The 25,268-nt window shown below is 43.5% G+C and overlaps 3 protein-coding genes across 4 annotated transcripts in view; 1 reads left to right on the top strand and 2 right to left on the bottom strand.

The window, feature by feature from the left end:
* The first annotated feature begins 735 nt into the window (after positions 1-735).
* On the top strand, positions 736-6,479 carry SRA1 (steroid receptor RNA activator 1). The gene is made up of 5 exons (XM_084252361.1): positions 736-918; positions 1,043-1,168; positions 4,907-5,112; positions 5,831-5,939; positions 6,091-6,479. Exons 1-5 carry the CDS (start codon positions 894-896, stop codon positions 6,297-6,299), a joined length of 675 nt encoding a protein of 224 aa, XP_084108487.1. The 5' UTR covers positions 736-893; the 3' UTR covers positions 6,300-6,479.
* Positions 6,480-7,774: 1,295 nt separating this feature from the next.
* Positions 7,775-9,275, bottom strand: EIF4EBP3 (eukaryotic translation initiation factor 4E binding protein 3; the record flags this gene model as incomplete). The annotated part of the gene is made up of 3 exons (XM_084252344.1): positions 7,775-7,803; positions 7,931-8,104; positions 9,173-9,275. The coding sequence occupies 3 exons, from the start codon at positions 9,273-9,275 to the stop codon at positions 7,775-7,777; spliced, it is 306 nt and encodes a 101-aa protein (XP_084108470.1).
* A 4,808-nt stretch (positions 9,276-14,083) lies between these two features.
* The window catches only part of LOC311183083 (ankyrin repeat and KH domain-containing protein 1), a gene marked incomplete at both ends in the record, with an annotated part of 132,094 nt that continues 120,909 nt past the window's right edge, over positions 14,084-25,268 (bottom strand). The window contains 7 exons of one of the 2 annotated variants that reach the window (XM_084252332.1): positions 14,084-14,143; positions 14,416-14,580; positions 15,336-15,484; positions 16,050-16,301; positions 17,326-17,502; positions 22,503-24,118; positions 24,304-24,453. In XM_084252332.1, the coding sequence (XP_084108458.1) occupies positions 14,084-14,143; positions 14,416-14,580; positions 15,336-15,484; positions 16,050-16,301; positions 17,326-17,502; positions 22,503-24,118; positions 24,304-24,453 (2,569 nt within the window). Of the gene's footprint in view, positions 14,144-14,415; positions 14,581-15,308; positions 15,485-16,049; positions 16,302-17,325; positions 17,503-22,502; positions 24,119-24,303; positions 24,454-25,268 lie in introns of both variants that reach the window. The other variant, XM_084252333.1, reaches the window with a different exon arrangement.

Here is a 25,268-nt window from a genome sequence, read left to right as displayed (position 1 = left end):
ATTTATTGCCCAATTTATTGTTTATGTGGGTGACTGAGAGGCCCTGCATCACAATTAGGCCTCACAATTAGGCCTCTGGCTTCCCTTCTCCTGGGTCCCTGTGTTCCTTGCCCCTGTCTGGTTCTGGACAGTTGGCTCTACCTCAGCAACACTTTATAGCAAAATCATTACAAATAAAAATTCCTCAGTGACCTCAATGGGTGTGAGTATATTGGGCCTGGGTCAGAATTGGGGGTTAACACGTGAGGTGAGTGAGTCTGTTTGGTGTTGGTGGCTGCTTACAGTTGCATGAGAGCCGGGGTGAGAGGGAAGCCCGAAGTCCATTCATTCAACAGGTAGATCTTCTAAGGTATTTTCTATGCCAGGCACTAAGCTAGTCACCGGGTATGTAGTAAGCGTCAGGAGTTCATCTTTTGAGACTGTCAGAAGGGGGAAGACTAATGAATCAAAGACTAAAAATAATAGGTAATCTGAGGCGTGATCGGAACTCGGGTGAGATGTGACTTCAAGAGTCGGCATAGAACACCGAAGGAGTTTTAAGTACTAGTTATTGAACTTAGTATAAATGTGAGGTGGAGGTGAGATTTCAGAAACCCACCACTGAGGGCCACGTGTGGGACAGGAGATGCCTGGTGGTTTAAACGCGGGCCTGCGAACACTGGCGCGATGGGACCCAGAGCGGACTTGGGTCTAGACCGCCGCCTCCTGGTAAGAGGCTCCGCTGCGTCATGATTTGGAGGAAATTTCGAGCCCCTTGGGGAGCCGGTGTAGCGTTTCGGGTCCACCCTCAAAGGCGCCAGGGGGAGCGGGAGCGGGCGGCGCGCCCCAGCCCGCGGGGCCTTGCGGCCGCCCCGGAAGTGACGCGCTGCCCCGCTGGCCGTGCGGAAGTGGAGATGGCGGAGCTGTACGTGAAGCCGGGTGAGCGCGACCAACGGGCTGGGGGCGCTGGGGCCTCCCAGAGGCGGAGGCTGGGTGCGGTTACTGCGTGGATTGCGAGCCCCGGGTTTCCCCCAGGTTCGCTTCACACGTCTCACTTCCGCAGGCAACAAGGAGCGCGGCTGGAACGACCCGCCGCAGTTCTCCTATGGTCTGCAGACCCAGACCGGCGGACCTAAGCGCACGCCGCTCACCAAGAGGGTTGCCGCCCCGCAGGATGGATCCCCCAGAGGTGCGTGGGTCCCTGAGTGCGGAGACCACCGAGATTGGGCGGTGCGCCGATAAACCTGTCCGGAGGGCCCTTTTTGCTCAGTTGAGGACTCCCCTGAGAAAGCTTGGAGCCCCACAAAAGAGCTCAGGGGAGGCCTTTCAAACATCTTTGGGGTTGTATTTTTCATTCTCAAATTTTATTTTCAACCTGCGCCGCTTTCCAGAACTCCGTAGTGATATATCCATTTGTCTGTTTTCTACATCTTCACTTGGATTAATAAGCATCTAGGACTTAACGTCTTATTCATCCATTTATTTTATCCTGCGACCCTGAGGTCGACCTAGACAGCAGTAAACAAGAAAGAGGTTTCTGTTCTCACGGAGCCCACACTCTTAGCTCTGGAGATACACATGGAATAGTAGTGAGGGCTCTGACAAGAAATAAAACGGTGATGTGCCTGAGGGGCTGATATTTAAGCTGAAATCTGAATGATTGAAAGCTAGTGACCGAAGATCAAGTGTAAGAATGTGCCACGCATTGGAAACAGCTGGTCCTGCAATGGGAACAAGTTTGGCAGATTCAGACAGAATACCTAGTGGCTAGAGCACGTATGCACTGGAAATAGATATGAGATCTGAAAAAAGTAGTAAGGTGCCACGTCACAGTGGGCTTTGTAAATCAGGATAAGGCATTTGTATTTTCTATGTGAAATTGGAAGGCATTGAAAAGTTTAAGTAGATGGGTCTTTAAACTGGGTCAAAGCCCCACCTTTTGGCATGGGAAATGCTCAGGGAGAGACTCAGATTCAGGTCTTTCATCATCCCTCTATTCTTCATACCTAGAACACTGCATTGGAATGATTTAAACCAGGGTTTCTTAACCTTGGAACTATTGACATTTTGGGCTAAGTAATAGTTTGTCGTGATGAACTTTTTTTTTTAAAGATTTATTTATACAAGAACCAGGGTACAGGCCGGATGCACAGGAGGGTGAGAGGATTCACCAGAGACAGAGCAGGGAACAGAACAGGCAGACTGACGAAATAACACTGCTGAGGGGAGCAGCGGGCGAGACAGGAGAGGTCTGCTTGCCATGTGGGATTCTCACTGGCTGGCGGGGATCGAACTCGCGTTGCAGAGGCTGTGGACAGCTTCCCAGTGCAGCGCTCAACCGCCTGCACCACCAGGGAGGCCTGTGATGAATTATTTTCACATTGTTGGATGTTAGCAGCATCCCCAGCCTCTACCCACCAGAAACCATAAGCACCAATCCAGATCTGATAGCCAAAAGGGTCTCCAGATGTTGTGCTTAGGGCAGAATCTTCCCCAATTTTTACATCTATATGTGTGTGGAAAACCAATTTTAGGGAAGAAGTGGGAAGGATTAAGAGGCCACAAAAAATAAATTAAGAGGCTATTACGGTAACAGGCAAAATATGATGATTTGGACAAGGATGGGAGTTCTAGAGATGGTAGGATAGACCGATAGGGAGAAAACAGCAATGAGTAGATACAGGAGGTGAGGGAAAGAAAAAGTGTAACTTAAATTTTTTGCTTGAAGAACTGGCTGGGGTATTGTTCATTGATATGGGAAGACTGGGGGATAAAGGTTTTGTGAGAAGGGCAAAAGCAAACTTTCTGTTTCTGCCATGTTAAATCCGGGCTGCTGTTTTGGGGAGAGATCTAGACCAAATTAGAGAAACGAGTCACCATCACATGGATGGTATTTGATGTCATTTCTGCTTACATAGAAAGTGTGTGGACAGACGACCAAAGATCCAAGACAGAGTCCTAAGGCTCTCTAGCATTTCAGCATTGAGTAGGGAGGAGACAGAGAAATAACCAAAGAAGAAAAGTAAAATTTACTCTGGGAGAGAGATACTGCTGAGAGGTCAAGTTAGATAGAGAAAAATGACTACTAGTCAATAATTGTAATGACCTTAAGAACAGCTTGTGGAGTGGTGAGAGTAACCCAGCTGGAATGGGCTGAAGACAGAATGTGAAAAGTAGAGTGATTACAGACGTTTCATTTAAGATATTCTATGAACTACCTGAAGATGAAATAGGGGGAGGCCTCTTTAAAATACAATAAAAATAAAAAAATAGGGGGAGGCCTTTTTAAAATACACTAAACCATCTTCAGCATGTTCTTATGCTCAGGGATGACTCAGGAGGAAGAGAGACCTGCTATTCAGGAGGAAAGCGCAAAGGCAGGGAGGTGGGGGTGTACAGTAGGGCTGGGGAGGGGGTGGGAGAAGAGCAGGGAGCTTTCATCTACTAGAGGAGGGAAAGTGCCCTAGATGCGGGTGGGCTAGTAGAAGTGGTGGAAGATGATGAGAATTCCTGTCTAATTGACCTCTATTTTCTTAGTGAAATCTGAGGGAGGGGCAGAACTAGAGAGACAGCAGGGAAAGGAAAAGAAGGGGGAGAAGGCAGAAGAGTTTAAAAGAGGCCAGGTGTGGATTTAAGGCAAATGGTAGGATTTAATGTGTAGCCATGAATTTTAAAGTCTAACTCATCAACGTGGTTCTGTTTTTCTTCCCAACAAGTGCAGCCAAGCTGGGTTTACCAGAAAAGTGGACAGTGAGAGCAGATCAGTTAGGTGAGAGTGCTTTTGTAAGAAGTGATGAAGCTGGGGTAGCTGAGCTGGAAGCGGAGGAGGAGGGGTCCGACTGTGGAGGTAGTATGGTGGTGAGACAGGCAGAGGGGAGTGAGAGGCTGAGGTAAGGTGGAAAATACATAACCATTGGAGAAACCAAGAAATCAAAGGCCACCTTAGTAGAGTAACTGTCCATGTGGATGTACATTTTTTTATTTTTCTCCTCCAGTAATGGTCCCATTGGCCCCTTACTAAAGCCAGAAGCCATGAGTCATCTTTGACTTATCTCTCTGCTCCACAAAGTCCTGTTGTTGTCTTCTCTAAATAAGATCTCAGACCACTCTATTTCCCCTCATCTAGTCTCTGCTGACATGCTCTTTCCTGGACTTCTCCACTTGTTCCTGCCTCCATTCCTGACCTATTCCCATCAGTTTTTTACATGCTATACAATGAATGTCTTAAAACGCCATGTAGTCACATCCCTTGCTTTTATAAACCCTGGGTGACTTCCTATTAGGTTTAAAACCAAACTTCAAAGCCCTGCAGGGTGTCGATCCCCTGCTTACCTCTCCCTTTGTTGTTACTAATTTCCAGCCGCACAGGCCTTGGTTCTCTTCCTTGAACAAGTCAGTTTCCCTGCCTCTTGGGCATGGCGCTTGCTCTGCCTAGCGCACACAGTTCCTTCAGCTCTTCATGGCTGCATCTAATATCCATTAGATCTTCACTCTGAACACTTTTTGCTGCTACACATTAATCTAGCAGCTCTACCTGTATGCACAATTACTGCAACCCTGTAAAATAACTATTATTTTAGTATTCCCATTTTGCAGAAGAGGAACCCAAGCTCAGAGGTTAAAAGTAACTGCTAAACATCACATACTGAGTGAGCTAGGGTAACTTACATATCACCTTAGAAAGGCCTTCCATGAACAGTCTAATTATGTCCTATTATATTTTCCATTTTATCACACCATCCATTCTCTTTGTAGCATACAGCATAATTTGGTAATTTTCTTTTTTTCCCTCTAGAATTTAAGCTGAGATCAGGAACCTAATCTGGCTTATTGTTCTATCTCTGTGGCCTCACTTAAAAAATTAAGTTAGAGTTGAGCTTCTTACCAATTTAAATCATAATTGCTTGACCCTGCTTTACCTTTTCAGTCCCCACCTCAGAGACTTCTCCTGGGCCATCCCCAATGGGGCCTCCACCTCCTTCAAGTAAGGCTTCTGGCCCGCCCCCTATGTGCAGCTGTCCTGCCTTCAGTGTGGAGCCCACAAATTCCCCAGTCATTGAGTCAGAGACTCTCCTAGAAGAGGTGCTGAGACCTTTGGAACAGGCATTGGAAGACTGCCAGGGCCACACAAAGGTAAGCACTGGCATGCATGTTGGGTGATGAGGAAGGCTCCACTGACCCCAGATGCAGGTATGGCTCCCGGAGTTAATCTCTGACCCTCTCGGCAGTGGCTCTTAACCGTTTTTGAGTTAGGAGTCCCTTTGGGATCTGCTGGGGATTTCACAGAAAAATGAACACAGGATTTCAGGAGGGTTCATGGAGTTTTGAAGACCATTTAGTAGAGATGTGTAGGGACACAAGTTGAATTGAACTCCCATTAGTGATAACAGCCTGGTTTTTGTACCCTTACATCACTCAGAGCAGACCCTGCTGATCCTGTGCTCAGGCAGAGAGGGAAAGCCTCCCCACCCCCCACAAATCTATAGTGTTGTCCTAAGTTCTGTGGCAGCAAGGGATCTGAAGATTCTTAAAAGAAGGTTAAAATTGCCTAGTGATTTCTATCTCTTGGGTCCTTAGTTCTCTATTTGTAGAGTAGCACAGCAGAATGAGTTTGAGAATTTGAGATATTCCTGAAACTGAAAAATTCTAGGCACACATGTACTTTTCTTAAAAGGAGATTAATAGTTTTTACTAGTGTCTCACTGGGGTTTCTAACCTTTGGGTAAAGTACCAGAACATGAAGGTTAAATGCAAAGTCCTTTGGACAGAGAAAGCCGGTGCTGCCTGTGTGCACTGCCTCCCCTTGCCCGCTGGGCTGGTAGCTGACTGGGAGGGGGCATCTATCTCTCAGAAGCAGGTCTGTGATGACATCAGCAGACGCCTAGCTCTGCTGCAGGAGCAGTGGGCTGGAGGGAAGCTGTCAACGCCTGTGAAGAAGAGGATGGCGCTGCTGGTGCAGGGTAGGAGTGGGTCCCTGGTGGCGCAGCCCAGTTCCTTCTTCCAGCCGTGCTGGCTGACCTGGGACAGGTGCTGAGAATTTGGCTGAGAGGGGAGGAATGGGAGCTGTGTTTCTTGCTTAAGGCTACCTGCTCAGCCCCTCTTTCTCCTCAGAGCTTTCAAGCCACCAGTGGGAAGCCGCAGATGACATCCACCGCTCACTCATGGTTGACCATGTGACTGAAGTCAGTCAGTGGATGGTAGGAGTTAAAAGATTAATTGCGGAAAAGAGAAGTCTGTCTTCAGAGGAGGCCAATGAAGACAAATCTACAGCCACAGCTGAGAAAACCCAGATCGTACCAGGCATCCAACAGGCTCCATAATTCTGCGGGTTCCCCAGACTCAAACCACACCATCTCCCATGTGTTGGCAATGGAGGCCTTCTCATTTGGCTCCCTCTTAGCACTTGAGAGACTGTCTGCCCCATTGGGGTCCTTGGCCTGACCCATCTCTGGGGAAGAGGTCTCACCCGGGCCACTTGTTACCCATAACATGGATTTCAATAAAAACACCTCAACGGCAGGCCCTGGTTTAGGAGAGGTGCACCCTGTCCTATGCCAAACTGTTCCCCCCGGTGTCTTTGACTACCCTGTTCCCCAGGCATCCAGCAAACCTGTTTTTCCTCCATGCTCTGGACATGAGCAGATTACTGCTTGCTACTTCCCCCCTCCCCTCCCCAATTAGAATGAAAAGTACCACTCTTGCTGGGCTGAGCAGCACTATCTTTGGATGATTTCATTTCAGCATGATAATAGAAGCTGAAGTAGCACAGGGGATTTCAAGAAAATGAGACTACCCTATTCTGCTACTACCTTTGAGGTATATCTAAAAGGGTAACAGTGATTGGAATGAGATTAGGAAGAACGTAGCTGTAAAAACTGAAGGAGAAATTACCTCAGATGCTACAGGGATTAATTAGAACCAGAGATTTGAAAATGGCTGTATAAATTAAAGGAGAAAAGGACCAGATTACTAAACTGTGGGATTATGACTCTGACTTGCTGAATAAGCTGCTGCCTCAGTTTAGGCCCTAACTCTGAGGACAACAGAGCCATAATAGGTGGAAGGGGCCACAGAAGTTTGTGTCATGCTATGAGAAGGGAGGGTAGAGGTTTTCAGTGTCAGAATAAAGGGGGTGGTACTTAACAGGTGAGAGGCAGAAAAGGCACGGAGAGACAGTAGAAGGCTGGGCACCACCTCTTCCTGCTTTGGAATAGCTAGGGAAGGACTGCCGGGAAAGTCCAATTCCAGGAATGCTGCGTCCTGGAAAGACTGGGACAGTCCCTGGCAGGGGCTAGACTATTGCTGTTCATGGTTTGGCAGCTCTTGTAGCCTATCCCCATAGCTTCAGGCTCTACTTGCTGCTGGAAGTGGGCCCAATGGAGAGGGACCTGGGACCTCTGATCCTAACTAGGCCAGCTGGGGCATCTCAGCTGTATGACTGAGATGGAAGATCAGCATTGAGGACACTGGAGCCAAGGCATTTCTTTGAACCTTTACTAAGCAGAAGGTGACATACTCCATTCCCCAGTCCTAGCCTCAGCCCTTGAGCATGGAGGGCTCGGGGTTGGGAGGAGTGCCTACAGACCACAGAGAAAGTAGAGCAAAGGGCTTGGCAAGTTGCCCACTCCTATCTCTGGTCTAGCTGCCTCAGAACTAAGGGAGGCCCAGAACCAACAAGTCACTCCCTTCCAGATTAGATGAGGCCAGTTGGCCTTTGGCTACCCCTGGAAGAGGTGGTGGCAGGAACGGCATGAAGGATCCCTCTAACTCCATACACACAGTCATCGGCACTGGATTAGATGTCCATTTCAAATTGTGCGTCATCTGGAGAAAAAAAGAACTGTTACAGGCTGAGGGTTTGCAAGCCCAGCATTGGTGAAGAAAGTCCTCCTGGAGTAGAAGCCCCACTCTAGTGAAGTAATTTTTAAATTTTAGGCCCTGCTTTCCTTACCGGGTATCTCTTCCTCTGTCTCCTTCTGCTCCTTCAGCTCCTCCAGCTTGGAAGGTGGGGCTGTTGGAGGAGTTGTGACCCCGGGAATCTGAGGGAGGCAGCAGGGTGGTGTCCGGGCAATGGGTGAGTTCTTGCACTCCAGCAGGAACTTTCGGTCGTAGGTGATCCTGGTGCCTGTCAAGGGATATAGGTAAGAGGCAGCAATTTGGGTACAGAGCTGTCTGGAGCTCTAGATGCAGGGCTTTTATTAGAGACCCAAGAGTCTCAGTTCCTGTATATTAAAAGGTTAGGGCTCTGCAACCTAGCCAGGATCTTAACCAACTAACCTGCACAGCCACATTTGGACCTGAACAAGATGTGGCTAAGCTCCATAAAGCAAATGGAGCATCCCAGCTGGTTAGTTCTAGGAGCACCACCAAACTGGGAGCTCAGGTTTGATTTCAGGCAGGCTGCCACTGTACAGTTATGCTGGCTGTGGGACTTGACTGCTTTAGTTTACTTGGTGGGGCCCAGCTCTTCCACCTCAGCTAGATCAGGAAGCCACAGATGTGAAGGCTTTTCAAAACTCACCCTGCCACCTGGGCTTTAATTCTCTGATGGAAGGAGTTGTGTTCCCCGTAAAACACAGGCACAAAATGTCCTTAACCTGACCCCTCCCAAGTCCCAGTTCAGGCTCAGCCCTGACCCCTCCCAAGTCCGATTGGGCTCAGCCCAGCCTAGAGGAACTCTGTGTCCTCATAAAGGTCCTGCCCTGCTCTTACCCCTCCCTCCGCCTCCACGTGGCAGCAACCCCTGGTTCAGGAGCCCAGGATCTTCTGATCCGGGGCTGCTGGCCCAGCCAGCCCAAAGACTCTAAGTCCCTGCCTCCAACTGCCCAGTCCCGCGGTAGCTGCTTGGCAAGACCCAGTGTGTGTTCCTGAGGCTGCGGTCAGATGGGGCCTCAGTGCCTGCTCCCAGGCGCCAAAGTCTGAGAGAGGCCAATGAGTAAGTGGCCAGAACCCAGCCCAGCGATTTCAGCCCAGTCACCCGGAAGGAGCTGTGTTGCAGCACTCTGAGGTTTTAGGAACTTGAGTTTCGGCTCCACACAACAACCCCCAAGCCCCCCAAATACAACCTGCACAGGTGCCAGTGGACAAGTCCAAGTCTCACACCGCCCGCCCCGGGCCCCCGCCCCGCCACGGCACACGCGCGCGCGCGCGCGCTCGCCAGCGCTGCCTACAGATCCCGTCCCTGCCCGCTGACCTCCCGGGGTGGTGGCGTATAGCGTGCCCCCCGGCGTAGTGCTGTAGCAGTCGGGCAGTCGGTCCCTGCCCCCGGGAATCGGGCAGCTCGTGGACGTCGACATAGCGAGCGGGACGAGCAGGAATGCAAGCGGCTGGTACTGAGGACGCTGAGCGCAGCTGAGTCTGAGGCGGACTCAGTCGACCACGTGCGGCCGCAGCAACAACACCAGGACGACGTCACGCCCGGGGCGGGCCACCCGCCGTCACTCAACCCGACGGTCCCGCCCTACCTGCGAGGGAGCAAGCCCAGGCTAGCATAGAAGCTGGAAGGAGTCCCAGGTCCTGCACTGGCCTCCAGACCCTCCTGGCCTCCAGACCCTCGTTGGCCTGACTGCCCGAGCGTTGCCAACTTGCTATTGGTTGTTTCCAGCTGGGCGCTGGGGGCAGGTGACCTATGACACACTTTACTCCTATCTCAACAATTTTGGACATTAAAGCACTATTACTGGCCACATTTTACAAGGGAGGAAACTAAAGCCCAGAGAGGTGATTTGTTTAAAGTCACACATATTGTAGGAGAGGAAGCTGAGATTTAAACTTGAGTAAACCTGTGCCCTTCAGCACAGCTGTGTTCAGCCTCCCATTAATGAATTACAGTACAAGATGGAAAGTGCTCTGATGGTCCAGTGCACAGCAGGAAGGTCAGGCCAGGAGGTGTCCTTTCTGGATGGAGACCTGGGCCCAACTATGAAGGATGAGTCAAGTTTGGGGGATAAAAGAGGCCTGTCCTTTGATCTCTCTGCCACAGCTAACTCACCCCAGGAAACTAAGAAAGGGCAGGGAGGCTTTGGTTTTTATCTCCCAGGAAAGGAAGGCTGGAGAGAGTGTGGCCTTAGGTTAGATTTAAGATTTTTTGATGTTGGTACAGTGATATGATATGAAAGGAGGCAGGAAGACTTGGGAGAGTAAGTACTAAGTCTAATACCTGTGTACTCCAAGAGCTAGGGAACTAGAGAATATGTTGTTGGCTTTTAGAGAGAAAACCAGATTCATTATTCATGCAACCTGGATGCAGAATCAAGAGTTTAAATCAGTGGATCAACAGTGATGGTTACCTATTAAGTGTATGGGAGCTTAAAAGAAAACAACAACTATGCCCAGGCCCATCTGCCCATATAACCTGAATAAGGGACTATCAGGTCTCTGCTTACCAGTCAAATTACTTGGGACTCACACAAATATTATCAAGATCAAAAATGGTAAGTAAAAAGTAATCACAAAATAGGTTTGCAATTAGTTCATCAGATTCATGGTCTTGTTTTCCAAATCTGTTTCTGAAGCCCAGGCTTCTGCCCTTTATTGGAGGTGGACTTAATACACTTGTTTATATAAAACCACTTTTTTCATGCTCATTGCCAACAGGAGAGAATGAAGGTGAAGGAAACTGCCTGTTGGCAAATAGTGACAAATCTTTGAAGATGAATAGAAAATGTAACATTATTAGAGTCCCCTCACTCCAGGTCAAGGTCCACTGGGAAGACGTCATAACCTGCCACATTTTTGGTGGAAGATATCTATGGCTAGTTAGAGAACAAGGTGTTCAGAAGCTGTTTTCCTACAGGCTTGTTTGCCTCTTTCTAGGTTTACAGTGTGGTCCAAAGGTCGTAAAACAGTGGGAAAGTACTGTTTTATACTAAGTACTTTTCTCTGTTTGGTTTGAAACTATTATTCAACCAGCTATTCCCTTTCTAGAAGTTACATCTAACAAAGATTGGTCCCCTTGGGCCTCCCTAGTGGAGCTGGGGTTAAAGTCTCAGTGTTATCAAGCTACCTCCACCCACTGCAGCATGAGTTTGATTCCTGGCCAGGGAGTTGACCCACATAGGGCAGCAGACCTCTCCTGTCTCGCCCTCTGCTCCCCTCAGCAGTGTATTGCAGTAGATCCACCTGTTCTGCTCCCCACTCTGTCTCTGGTGAATCCTCTCCCCCCCCTTCCCTGCACTTCTGGCTTACACCCCAGTTCTTGTATGCATAAATAAATAAAAAGCAAACAAACAAACAAAAAAAACCCAAAAGAGTGGTCCCTTTGTGCGCTAATTTTGCAGTTGGGAGGAAGTTGGTCAGAATCTACAAGAATAGATGAAAACTGCAGTTCCAGTTCCTGAGATTTCTTACCTCTGGTTAGGAGAGGACCCCATTGGCTGTCCAACTCTCTTCTTCGGTCTGCTTAGCTGAGTTGATGGGATTTCCCCTTTGAGAGCAGGGACTGAAGGAAGCAGACTGGCCTATAAAAGGGCAAGTCAGCACACTGTAGCCACAACAGGTTTAAAGGGTCTTAAAACAGCAATAATTTTATTGGTGGTGGGAATTTTATTACATTCAACACTACTTTAAATAAGTGGGTCCAGAAATCTTGATGATACAGAATCATTCCTTAAAAGAACTGTTATTCACAATGGGTACGATCTATGCCCCAGCAAGATGTTTCTTAATGATTCGAGGGTTCACTATGGATAGGCAAGGTTTTCTTCTGCCTCCACTAAATGCTCAAAGTCATTACTGGTCTCCACAAGAGCAGGCTTTTGATTCCATGTGAGAACTAATGGTAGGGGCTCTCAAATCTCAGCAATGTAAATGTTCCATTGGCTTCAGAATTCCCATACTTTATATTCTAATTCATAAGAAAACCTGTGAGATCTAGGAGACTCTCTTGAGTTCATTTATGTTCAATTTCATTTTCAGATGAGATAATTGAAGCTCAGAAATGAGAAATGACTTTCCTGAAGCTAGAGAGCTTAAAGTGGCAGAAATGAAAATAGAATTTAAGCTTCTGACCCTTGTTTCACTGTACCCATGCTGCCTCCCCCCAAATCCCTTATATATATTTGAAAGTAATTAAGTTCTTACCTGAGCTACGTTTAATCCAAGGTTCAGGATGGTAAAATAGCAGTAAAGTAATGCCAGGAAGAGGCAAGACAGAGGAAGAAGAGATTATAGCAGGCAAAACGGGGCAGGGAGTAGGTTATTGGGATCCAAGTAGAAATGAAGGCAGTGCTGATAAGAGGACACAGAGAAGGGTACCCTAAATAACTACTCTCAACTGCACAGCACGTTTCTTCCTAATCTCTGTAGAGGCTTCTCATAATTACCTCCTCTGCTCATGGGTTTTAGTTCCAGACCTGTGATAAAATTCCTTATCCTAATGCCCTCAGAGTGCAGATGACAGGCCTAAACCCTCTTGAATTAAATACATAATTAAAATGCACTGTGGATAATTAAAACAGAACAAAACTCACCTTTTGATCCCACTGAATAACTTAATATTATCTCTCACTAGCATATGTTTCATTAAGAGTAATTTCAATCGTTTCACCATTAGGTGATTTTTTTTGACTAGTAGCAAGTGAAAACAGCAAGATATGTAGGTGATGCAAGGGTCTTTTGTCCCCTTCAAGGTAAAGGGTCACTTGAAAATACCTGACATGGTTATCAAACACTATAGAGGAAGTAGCTACAACACTAGTGATACTTTCTGAATTCATTAAAAATGAGCTGAAATATAAAATGATACAGAAGACAAAGAATCAGGTATGTCTAACACAAAACAAGCATGGTATGTCTGATCTAGGGCTTGCTTTAGGAACCAGGCAGAGAAGATTAAGAACCCTTGTTGGCATGAGTGCTGCTTGTGTGGTTCTGCTTCTAGTTTCTATTTTTTTGTGTATCCTTCTTTACCCCTGATAGGTATTTTGGCTTTTGTATCAGCCTGAAACATTTTCTTGTTGACCTTTTCAGATTGTCTGTACCTAAGACAAGGAAATTCTACTACATTAAAACATGATCAAGTTGATGACGGTTCTTTTCAGTGGGATAGTTTTTCCTTCTCTATTGCATCAGATAGTTTGGCCAAAGCAATCCAGTCCAGTGTTCCTGTGTTTACCTTGTTAAATATATTGGTTCTTTATACCTGGGGCCATGGAACTAAGCCCAGAATTAGTCACATATTTATTAACATTACTCAGCTGTTTCAATAATACAACAGTTATAGGAGTCACCTTTACCCCTCCCATGTCCTAACCCAGGTAAAACTTAAAACACCTATAACCAAATAAATCTTTAGATTAAAAAGTCAGAAAGCACAGAATGAACCTGAAGTTGATGAGCTGGGTATCCCTAAGTTTGATGAGTGCTATCTGACTGAATTGCTTTTGTTCACATACTCTCAAACTATAAAGAGTCAAACCTATCAATGGCCTATCTGCTAAAGCCAGATAAGTTGCAGGGACTTGAAACTTTCTCACTTATAATAATAAAATGATAGGGAAGAGAATAAGGAATGTTTAACACAGACTCAGTAGAACTAGTCTGAGAAGTGCTTTTTTCAAGGCTGCCTAAGAATGGCGTCTAAAGTGTAAACTGTGATAAATAATATTCAATATGGTTCAGTATGATTGTGAATTGGGTGGTACCTGCATGACCACTGAAAGGATCACACCCCACTTCTAAATACTGTTCATCTTTTTATTGAATATTCTGGTAAATATTTCACATTAATACAGGCTACATTAAGTAGAGCCACTATACGACAAGAAATTTACTCAACTTTTTCCTTTTAAGTATGTAAACAATTGTACATGTATTTACCACCCTAAAAGGTTGAAACATGTAATCATCTAATTCTCTTCTGCATACAAGTAGCATTCAGTATGTTTAGCCAAAAGCACTAAGTTCAAAATGGCTAAACTAACCAGAGAACATAATCAGATGGATAGGAAATCACATTGTTCTTAGACAATGGTCAATCAAATTTCCATTGCTAAAGCCTCAGAGAAAATTTCTTAGTTAGGCACATTAAAAAAAAAAAAAATCCCCAGGGTTCTTCCAAGGTCATAGGTTTCTCAAACAAGGCTAAAGAGTAAGACCTTCTAACTTAGTTGACATATTTGAGATGCATGTTTCCAATATGAGGTGCCCACGTGCCAGGCCAAATCTGAAAAGGGGGAGGAAAAATTGGAATTTCTAATTAGGAATCTTTAACATTTACAAAATAAATATATAAATGCAATGGCAATTCACTGTTTCTGCCTAGGAAGAATATATATACAATGAAATAAAATGTTTAGTAGTATCATGATATTGAAAAACTTAATTCAGATCAAGTGGTCAGATGTCATGACTTAATATTCAGAACTCGTACTACCCAAAGAATTAAAAGAATGACACAATAAATCTGAAAAACAAAAACCATTAAGTCCATTTTACCTGCTGGGCATCAGTGCATTCTGTTGAATTTTGAATAACTTTTATCATAGGGTTCCAAGCAGGATCTGGGTTGTGAAGTCCATTAAACAGAGGGCCTCCTGGAACATCAGCAAGCTGAGGATGAGAGGGTATTATGGTGCCTCCATACATGGAAATTGGTAGACCCTAAAACAGCAGAAAGGTTTAATCATGAAGTAATTATAAACGATGATTCCATAATACCAACTTAAATCTCTCTAATTTTCCTTCATTCAAAGAAATCCAGAGGATCCTGTAAGTACAACACTGTAATGTGTTGAGAAATCAAAAGTGGCTATCTGCATCAGGGAACATTCTCTTCAATGAGAAGAGGAAAACACAACGAAATTCAGTATCAAATTATCAGAAAATTTCCCAAATTTGATGAACACATATCATTTCTCAACTTTCCTAATTTCAGTTTCACTAATAAGCTTGTGCTAAGAAGAAAAGGGGAATTCTGTATAACTGCTTAGGGCCATAATCTAACTTTACACCAGCCAAGAAGCTCTCAGAGCAAAGAAGAGGGCATTGGAGAGCTCATAGTCAGCTTTGTAGAAGGGCAGAAGCCTCCTTCAAATCTCTTGCAACAAAACACAAAGCAGCAAAACCCAAATCTCTGGTTCTTTTGGAGGACTGGGGCATCTTCAGGATAGTTTGAGGACAAAGTTTTGTGTACAACATAGCACCACTTTTGAAATTGGACAAAAGATCTGGCAAAGTTGTGGAAACAAACTAGTTACACCAAAAGGGAAAATTATTGATATATAAACTATTCAATATAATTATTCAATATAAACTGTTCCTTAGTCACCAGTGTGACTACATTGATTGGGAAAGTGTTGGACAAGTTACAATGATGTTTGTCAACTCACTTTAGAAAAATCCACAAAACTGCTTGCCATAGGCTGATGGAAAATGTTAGAGGGGGCTACCATTCCAGAATCATCTCTCTCCATTGGTTGATGCTGGGAGAATGTGCTTGGGTCTGATAACTGTTGATGCATTGGATGGTTCCCTATTACAGACTGTGACCAACCCGATAAACCTTCTGGAAAGAAGAATTGAGAACAGGGTTTGATATTTTTTTGGATAAAATAACAACATTACCATTTTATCTTTTTTTACATTCATTTTTATCAAGATCATTCCACTGAAGAACTCAGAGCACAATCATGACAATCTCTGCAAACTAAAAAGCAAGTTCCTAGAAAACTGAATGAAGTAATCTGAATACCCCAAACATTCTACCTTGTCATTCAAAAGATTAAATGGTTTCTAAAAGGATTTGTCCCCTTTTGTACACTGGAAGGCTTGAGGAAAAAGAATATACTTTGCACCTTTTACTTCTAATCAACTCTATTTTATTATATACTATTATTATAGTTTTTACATATATTATTATGTCCTACAATTAATATTCCACATTCTGAGACTGGATTCAATTCTTCAAAGGTATGAACGCTCTTCACTGACAAGCATAGGAACTAAGTTTTGTTTTGTCCTCCCTCCACCCCTGCCTTGTTTTATTTTTAAGGAACTCTGTTTTAATGGCAAAATCATACAACTTACTTAAGATATTCCTCCAGACAAAATGGAAGGCAAGGCAACTGTACCTGACATAGCGTTGACACCAAATGACCAGATTCCACTGTGTCCAACAGGAGCAACAAAACTGGTCCCCACAGGGGCTTGTGTGACAGACCCTCCTTGCCGAATCCGGGCTAGTCTCTCTGTTCCAATGGGAGGAGGTATCTTTCGATCCTGACTGGCACTGCCTCCTTTAGGTTGTCCCAATGTTGGTGGGGCAGAAGTGGCTGAAAGAGGTGAAGATGATCCCGAAGAAACAGATGGAATAGGAGAGTCACCTGGTGACAAAATATTTCTCTATTGTTTTATTACATATAAAAATTATAAGAATATGAGAAACCTTGTTGGAAAGATCTATTCCACAACATAGGTTCTATAAAGAAAAATTTCATTTTATATCATTCTGAAAATATATAATCTCTATAAACATTTTCTATACTACTTATGCCTACAATAAGCATAAAAATTGTCTAAAATTTTTTCAGAATGAACTAAATGTGACTAGAAAGGAAGGCTATGCTGTTATTCTAGTTCTAAATTTTCTCAAAACATCTATCTTCAATCTTAACTTAAAGGTGGCAATGTTTGCACACCACCAAGTATGTTGTCTAGAAAATAGCTGGTGGCTTTCTACACTTAACTGTCTTTCTTCTTCCTTTTCTACAGCCCCTTTTCCCATAATGAAGGAAGGTTAAATATTAACAAAGTATCAAGGGATTCAATTCACAAATTTCATTTCTTAATGAAACTCTCAGGTAATACTGGGTAGTTCTCCTTGTCAACAGGGCCAATATTCACTGACTACCTCATGATGCTCCTTTAAAAAAAAATTAAATCCTATTCAAGTCCTTTCAGAACTTCAACTGTTCTAAATATTGAAATAAATGGTCAGAACACAGGACTCCTTTGACTAACAATAGCAATAATATAATTTCCTAAAATGCAAAAATTAGAACTCAATCCTATCAATATTACCAAATATATAAATTCAACTTATTTTCAGATTTAAGAAATTATTTCACAATACTTCTTCCAAAGGGTTCTTTTATAAAAGCTACTTGTAGTATTTCTTTTTTGATCCAAGTCCTATCGTAGATATTTATGGCTTGGCTCAGAAGAGTAGCTTGACCCTTCTCAAGCTTTCTATCCTACAAATGATCACCAACTTTTAACATGACTGCAATACAAACCGTGGGTATCCGCATATCATTTAGTTTACTAAATTATAATAGAGATTTCCCTGAAACAAACAGTTAATAACTTATTCAAGACTCTTTGGAAGATTTCCTCCAGTATTCCTACATGAGTTTGAAGCACTTGTCCAAGGATGGGGAGAAAAATGTTGTCTGTTGAAACTGGGAGTCCCAATAGGAGCTGGCCCTTGCAGGAATACCCGAGTTCCTGGTATGCCGGAAAAACTTGTCAGAGGAGCAGAAGAGGAGGACGGGGAGCTGCCTGATGGGTCAATAGATGGTAACCCTGAAATAAAACAGGTCCGAGACATTTAATTAGCTAAGGTGTTAAAGTCCAAAGTCCAAGGTTTACATCATTCCTTTTTTAAAAGAAAGCATGCTATTTACTTTTGTAGATCATAGCAAAATGAATCCATTTAGGGCCTCCCCAGTGGCGCAGCGGTTGAGCGCTGGGTTGCGAAGCTGCCCGCAGCCTCTGCGGCGCCGGTTCGATCCCCGGCTGCTCCCCGGCCACTGGAGGAGGTTCCCGTCCCACATGGTGCACAGACCTCTCCTGCCGCCCGCTGCTCCCCTCAGCAGTGTACTTCGGTCCTTCTGCCTGCTCTGCTCCCCACTCTGGCTCTGGTGAATTCTCTCACCCTCCCGCGCTTCTGACTGTACCCAGTGCATGTATAAACAAAACAAACAAACAAATAAATAAATAAAACATGCCTCTATAAAAAAAAAATGAATCCATTTATGTCATACCTTATGTAAAACCCATTTTTATTTCTTTTTTTTAAAAAAGATTTATTTATACAAGAACTGGGGAACAGGCCAGATGTATGGGAGTGTGAGAGGATTCACCAGAGACTGAGTGGGGAGCAGAACAGGCAGATTAACTGAAATACTCTGCTGAGAGGAGCAGTTGGGCAAGACAGGAGAGGTCTGCCGCACCATGTGGGTATCTCCCTGGCCGGCCTGGATAGAACCTACACTGCAAGAGGCTGCGGACAGCTTCACAGCGCTGTGCTCAACCGCCTGCGCCACCAGGGAGCCCCCATTTTTCTTTCTTATAGTTAGGAAGAATATTACCAAACAGCAGTAGATATGAAAAAATGAGCCCAATGTTCAAGAATGACAGTGACTTGGAGTAATGTTCAGGATAATCTCAGAGTTTTCCCTGGGCGTGGGGGGAAATGCATGTTACGACTAAATGGTACCCACTGATATTTTCTTGCTTTCCCTTATGTGGAAATTCTTAAATTGTCAAAACTGTTTACAAGCAGGGCTTATTCATCCATTTAAAGTATCCAATTCAAAAGACTTTAAGCATATTCACAGGATTGTGTGACCATCACCACAAACACTTTTTTTTGTCTTCCCTAAAAGATTGTATCCATTATCTGTCATTCCCCATCTTTCTTTGCTCTGTACCCCTACCTTTAAGCAACTGCTAATATACTTTCTTTTTTTTTTTTATAAATGAGGTCCATGTTTATTTGTATTTTTTTTTAAAAGATTTATTTATTTATTTATTTATACAAGCACTGGGTACAGTCAGAAGTGCGGGAGGGTGAGAGAATTCACCAGAGCCAGAGCGGGGAGCAGAGCAGGCAGAAGGACCGAAGTACACTGCTGAGGGGAGCAGCGGGAGGCAGGAGAGGTCTGCATGCCATGTGGGACCCTCCTCCGGTGGCCGGGGAGCAGCTGGGGATCGAACCGGCGCTGCGGGCAGCTTCGCAACCCAGCGCTCAACCGCTGAGCCACCGGGGAGGCCCTAATATACTTTCTATCTTTACAGATTTGCCTATTTATTCTGGAAATTTCATACAAATGGAACCATAAGATATTTGTTGTTTTGTGACCGGCTTCTTTCACTTAGTATAAATCAGCACTTCATTTCTATTTAGTGCCAAATAATACACCATTATATAGGTGCAACACATTTTGTTTTTCCATTTTTCAGCAGATGGACACTGGTTGTTTCCACTTTTTGGTTCTTATGATTAATGCTGCCATGAACATCTGTGTACGTAGATAGAATTACTAATCATATGATAACTGTTTAACTTTTGAAGAATTATCAAACTTTTTTCTAAATTCTTTACCATTTTAAATTTCTACCAGTAGTGTTTGAGGGTTCCAAATTTCCTTTCCCATCTTAAATATCAATATTTTTTACCCATAATCCAGGAGAATAAACAATATCCACCAAAGAAGAGAAATCAACAAAATAAACCAGTTAAGAAGAAGGAGGTCATGTATATAAATCCTGGATTCCAGCAGGAAGGTAAGGATTCATGCTTGCATTTTTAAGTTACTGTTTTTCATTAGCAATAAATAATTTTGAAGTTATAGATTTGGATAATTAAGATCCCCAACCCTTGTTTTCTAATAAACTAAGTAGGTAATTTCCTTGACCTTTTTTTTCCCAGAAATTTATAACTGCACATCTTCTGAGATGCTATATGTGAAGTACAAACAGCTTAAATATTGGAACATGAGAGATATAAAGTCAAACTCTGCCTAAGGCACTCTAAATTCATAAGTCAAGGATTAATGCTTTCTACACAGCCTGAGCTAGGCAATGACCCCGACTAAATTCCTTCACCCTTAAGGCCTCTGAAAAACCTCTACCAGTTTCCCTAAAATGAAAAGTTAAAATATTTTGAAAGAAGACATACATGTGACCTACAGGCACATGAATAAATGTTCATCATCACCTGTCATCAGGAAAATGCAAATAAAAACCACGAAAAGATACCACCTCACACTCTGAGAGGGGCCCATATCAAAGACCAGAAAGGAGAAAAAGGAACCCTGTATAGTTGGTGGGGATGCAGACTGTCCAGCCCCTATGGAAAACAGTAAGGAGGTTTCTCAAAATATTAAAAACAGATTTATTATATGATCTAGCAATTCTACACCTACCAAAAAAAATGCAAAGACACTAATTTAAAGGGATACACCCACCCATCCTTGTATTCACTGCAGCATTATTTACAATAGCAAAGTCAAGGAAACAACCTAAGTGCCCAAAGACATATTAGGGAGATGTGGGAATATACATAATGGAATACTTTGTGGCTATAAAAAAGACTCTTACATTTGTGTTAACATGGGTGGAACTGGAGGGGGATTATGCTAAGCAACATAAGTCAGAAGGAGAAAGACATACACCAGAAGGTGTCACTTAATTGTGAAATAGAGAGGAACAAAACAAAAGGCTAGATAAAACTAAAACAGTAACAAACTTTAGAAATCTGACAGGAGAACTGAGGCTACCAGAGTGGGAGGCAGGATGCATAATAGGAGGGAGTAAATGGACTATGGGTGGTGTAGTGACATACACCTGGAGGGTATGTTACTATCTCAATCATATGCAGCATTATAACCATTGTTGCCTCAATAAAATAAGTCCCTTTAAGTAATTAAAAAAAAGATTTGGCACATATATACAATGGAATACTGCTCAGCTATAACAAAAAAAGATGAAATCTTGCTGTTTCTGACATCAGTGGAACCGGAGGGGATTATGCTAAGCAAAATAAATCAGGAGAAAGATAGATACTAGATAATTTCACTCACATATAGAATATAAAGAAACAGACAAAAACTAAACCAAAACAAACCCTAGAAACCTGACTGCAGAATTCAGGCTGCTAGAGGAGGAGGTGAGGGATGGGAAGCAAAGGGGAGAAGCAGCCCAATGGACTATGCTGGAGGATTATGTGTGCGTTGATGGTAGGCATGGATGTGATAGATGGTAGGCATAGATGTGATAATCATACATCTGAAATGGTATGTTTGAATCCATACACCTAAATTATGTAAGTGCTATAAATCAAAATTACCTTAATAAAAAAGTTAAAAACAAAAGTTAAGTGGCAACAATGCTTCTTACCATTCTAAGTCACAATTTATCATCTGTTTTTCAGAATAGCACAAATTGAATTAAAATTGGGCTTTTAGGGCCTCCCTGCTGGGGCAGCGGTTGAGCGCTGGGCTGCAAAGCTGCCCGTAGCCTCTGCAACGCCGGTTGGATCCCCAGCCGTTGGCAAGGGTCCCACATGGCACGCAGACCTCTACTGCCATGCCCGCTGCTCCCCTCAGCAGTCTACTTTGTCAGTCTGCCTGTTCTGTTCCCTGCTCTGGCTCCGGTGAATTCTCTCACCCTCCCGCACTTCTGACTGTACCCAGTGCTTGTATAAATAAATCTTTAAAACAAACAAACAAACAAATAAATAAATAAAATTGGACTTTTAAAAGATTCTGGAAAATAGGTTCTGGTTTTCCAAATATCTCTAAGCTAACACTAGCCTTATCTCTCTCTCTCTTTTTAAAAGATTTATTTATTTATGCATACGAGAACTGGGGTACAGGCCAGAGGTGCGTGTGCGGGAAGGTGAGAGAATTCACCAGAGCCAGAGCCGGGAGCAGAACAGGCAGACTGACAAAGTACACTACTGAGGGAAGCAGCGGGCATGGCAGGAGAGGTCTGCGCGCCATGTGGGACCCTCGCCAGTGGCCAGGGATCGAACCGGTGCTGCAGAGGCTGTGGGCAGCTTTGCAGCCCAGCGCTCAACTGCTGTGCCACCGGGGAGGCCATAAGTTTTAATTTTAATTTTTTTTCCTATTTTTTCATTCTGTATCTTTCTTTTAATGCCTCAAGCAGCTAATTTTTAATTTTGAGAAACTAACAACCAAGTCTAAATTTGTCTTTTAAAAACAGGAGACAACAAATGAACAGATCTCTTCAAACAGCTCCACTGAATGTAAATAATATAGAGTACTATTAAAGAAGATCTTTTAATATCCAATCTGAGCACCCAAGACTGAACACAAAGAACAATACAGATTATGGACTGGCGCCTACAATTTTGTAACTCACTTTTTAAATCTGAGAAATGTAAATGAATCACTATGATTTTATTTTATTTATTTATTTTTTTTGGTGGGACCCTCGCCGGTGGCCGGGGATCGAACTGGAGCTGCAGAGGCTGCCTCGCAACCCAGCGCTCAACCACTGTGCCACCAGGGGAGGCCCGAATCACTATGATTTAAAAATGTATACTTGGAACTCTTGAAGCATTTTACAAGTCTTTTTTATTAATATCATCTTACACCAATTCTAAGAAAATGAACTGACATAATAAAGTGTAACCTTCTTGCTACAAAGGACAAAAGGATTATATAAAGAATATAAAGCAGTTCATAATATGTATTTACTTGCAGCTACTTTTTGTCCACTAAGCAATCATTAGAATCCCAAAATAAAATGCAGTAATAGTTATAATAACTTACCAACTGGACTAGTAGAAACTCGCTGGGAAGGTGGTCTGAAGCCAGGTGCTTTGGAGTTGTCAGGGTGCACGTTTTCCAAGTGTCTGAGTACAGAGTTACCCAGGAACGCTGACTGAACAGTGAAAGAGGCATCTGCAGCAACCCGAGAGGAGAGTGGACCATCTCCCCAGCCCTGGTTAGCCGGAACCTGACTGCTATCAAAAAGACTACTGAAGTGATTGAAAAGTGTCGCTGGGCCAAATGTAGGCGGCAAAGATTTATTTGCTGGATTAATGTGCATCTGAGAACCATTCATGATGTTCATGGCTGATGAAAGCTGCACTGCAGCTGGTGGGCCTTGAGGTGGTGTTAAAGGTAGTGGATTTGTAACAAAAATAGACTGGGGATCCTGGTGTATAGTTGCATTGGGTACCACTGAGTAAAAAGAACCTCTGGGCTGCATTCGATGGGAAACTCGAGGTGCTGGTACAGCTAACTGAGGTAAATTATTGGAGTCCTGATTATCAGTAGCAACCAATCTGGGTGATGCCAAAGTCAACGAAGCAGGTTCTGAGTTAGATGAAAAAGGCATTGTTGACATAGGACTTAAATCAGACACGCTGGATGGCTCTGCCTCCTCTTGTGTGTTATTGGAGGGAGGAGTGGGACTACTGGATGAGTGAGTTTCTGGAGCTCCTGGGGTGTTGCTGGCAGAGTTACTGCAACTATTTGCAGTAGAAGATGGGGTACAGAGGTTTGCCATGGGTTGATCCTGTGTGGACACTTTCTCTTTGGGGGGTGGCATGGCAGAGAAAGACTCCATCTTTTGTGAAGAAAGTTGTGCTTGCGGTGTATTTGCAGGTAGAAATGTTGTGGGAACTTGCCCACTAGTGACAGGTGCAGAGGAGACGGAAGGCAGGGAAGAACAAGTGCTTGTCACAGAAGAGATCACTGTTGATGGAGGACTTGTCTTAGGCACACAGGCAAACAACTGCTTTCTGACCGATGAAGGAGTCCGGGTATTAGTCACACATAGTTGTTGACTGGCAGCAACTACAGAAGAGACAGTGATAGGACAACTGGCAGTAGCTAGTCCAGCAGACTCTGAGGATAAAACAGTCCCATTCTGGTTAGGTAGACGGCATGTATTATTATGCTTTGGAGAGCTATTGGTGTTGCCAGGATTCACAGGTCTCACTGGAAATGGTCCCCAAGTGTTAGGAGAGGGTGAAAAGCTTCCTCCAAACTGGGCCATGGGTAAGCGTGGATGCCGTATCTGTTGCATAGTTTGCGCAGCCAGCAGGGCAAAATGAGGGTGGGGATAAGCTAAGGGTAGGGAGACTGGGAAAGAAGAACGTACATTTGTTGGAACGTTCTTATTAAGTTTATTAGGAGGCTGGAACGTAGATAATGTTGTTGCCTGTGAAGTCACAAGAGCTGGAGCACCCAAGGGAAATGCATTTTTACTGGAAGCTGCTGTGGTGCCTACTCCAGATGAGAAGTTTGCATGGATGGATTTGGTACTGGCAGGTGTTCTGATATGATTTTTAGGTATCAAGTCTTCTAGTTCCTTAGCTGGATCTTGAATAAGTGCATTGATAAGTTGAACTGCATATCTTGTTGATTCAGTACCACCCCTGATGAAAAAACATAAAGCAAAAAAAAAAAAAAAAAAAAAAAAAAAACAAAATAAAAAAACGTAAAAAGTCAGGTAATTTTAACCACCAAATAAAATTCTTGATTGTATCACACTTAACAAAGTATGCTTCTTAGAAAATTTGGTTACTACACTGAACTAGGAATATACATTTTCCACAATTACCTAATTGTGATCATTCTCTCTCCATTCTTATCTTTTTGTTTATCCACATCAATATGGGCACCAGTAACGTCTTGTATTGCAGTGATATTACATCCTCCTCTTCCCATTATCCTGGAAACCACAGAGGCTGGAACAGACAATTTCTTTGACCTATAAAATGAAGACTACACATGAGCTTAGGAAAGTATCATTGAATAGTAAATACCTTTACTAAATAGATTGTAAATATCTTTATTAAATCTCAGTAGTATGCTCATGGGGACCTGTAATGTTTCTCAAATTTCAAAGAGCAAATTATTATTAGATGTTTTTATTTTAGAAACTGACCTCTTATATTGAGCTTAATTTAGTAAGGATATAAATTGCTATTTAAAATAAAAATTGTACTTAAATCACTGATGATGTAAGCATTCAAATCTACCCAAGGGCCTCAATGGTGACGCAAGGGATTAAGTCTCAACACTATGAAGCTATTGCCAACCACTGCAGCATGAGTTCGATCCCCAGGGAGCTAACCCACATGGCAAAGCAGACCTCTCTTGTCTTGCCTGCTGCTCCCCTCAGCACTGTATTTCAGTAAATCTGCCTATTCTGCTCCCTGCTCTGTCTCTGGTGAATCCTCTCACTCTGCCTTCCGCACCTCTGGCCTACACCCCAGCTCTCTTGTATGCATAAATAAAAAAATTAAAAATTAAAAATCTTCAAAACAAACGACCCCCTCCAAAGCCCTACAAATTCACCCAAAAGAGCACATTATCTAAACTGCAATGTATTGATTCTTTCTAAATTAAAATGAGTATGAGTGTGATTGAACTCCATATTGGGTAACAGGCTAGCTCATCAGTACCATCAACTTATACTCAGCAACAAAAAAATAAAGCCTCAGATTTAAACTACACAAAACTCAACTCATAAAATTTAAGTGTGGCACTCCACCTGTGAATGAGGCAAGCAGAGTCAGAGAG

This window comes from Talpa europaea (genome assembly GCF_964194135.1).
Source record: "Talpa europaea genome assembly, chromosome: 13".
NCBI classification, from domain to species: domain Eukaryota; kingdom Metazoa; phylum Chordata; class Mammalia; order Eulipotyphla; family Talpidae; genus Talpa; species Talpa europaea.
This window is presented reverse-complemented; position numbering and strand designations above follow the sequence as displayed.

Excerpts from the sequence above, each read along its gene's own strand:
- SRA1 (XM_084252361.1), top strand. The coding sequence starts at position 894 with ATGGCGGAGCTGTACGTGAAGCCGG. Across the intron at positions 1,169-4,906 it reads GCAGGATGGATCCCCCAGAG|TCCCCACCTCAGAGACTTCT; the intron begins GTGCGTGGGTCC and ends TTACCTTTTCAG. Across the intron at positions 5,113-5,830 it reads ACTGCCAGGGCCACACAAAG|AAGCAGGTCTGTGATGACAT; the intron begins GTAAGCACTGGC and ends TCTATCTCTCAG.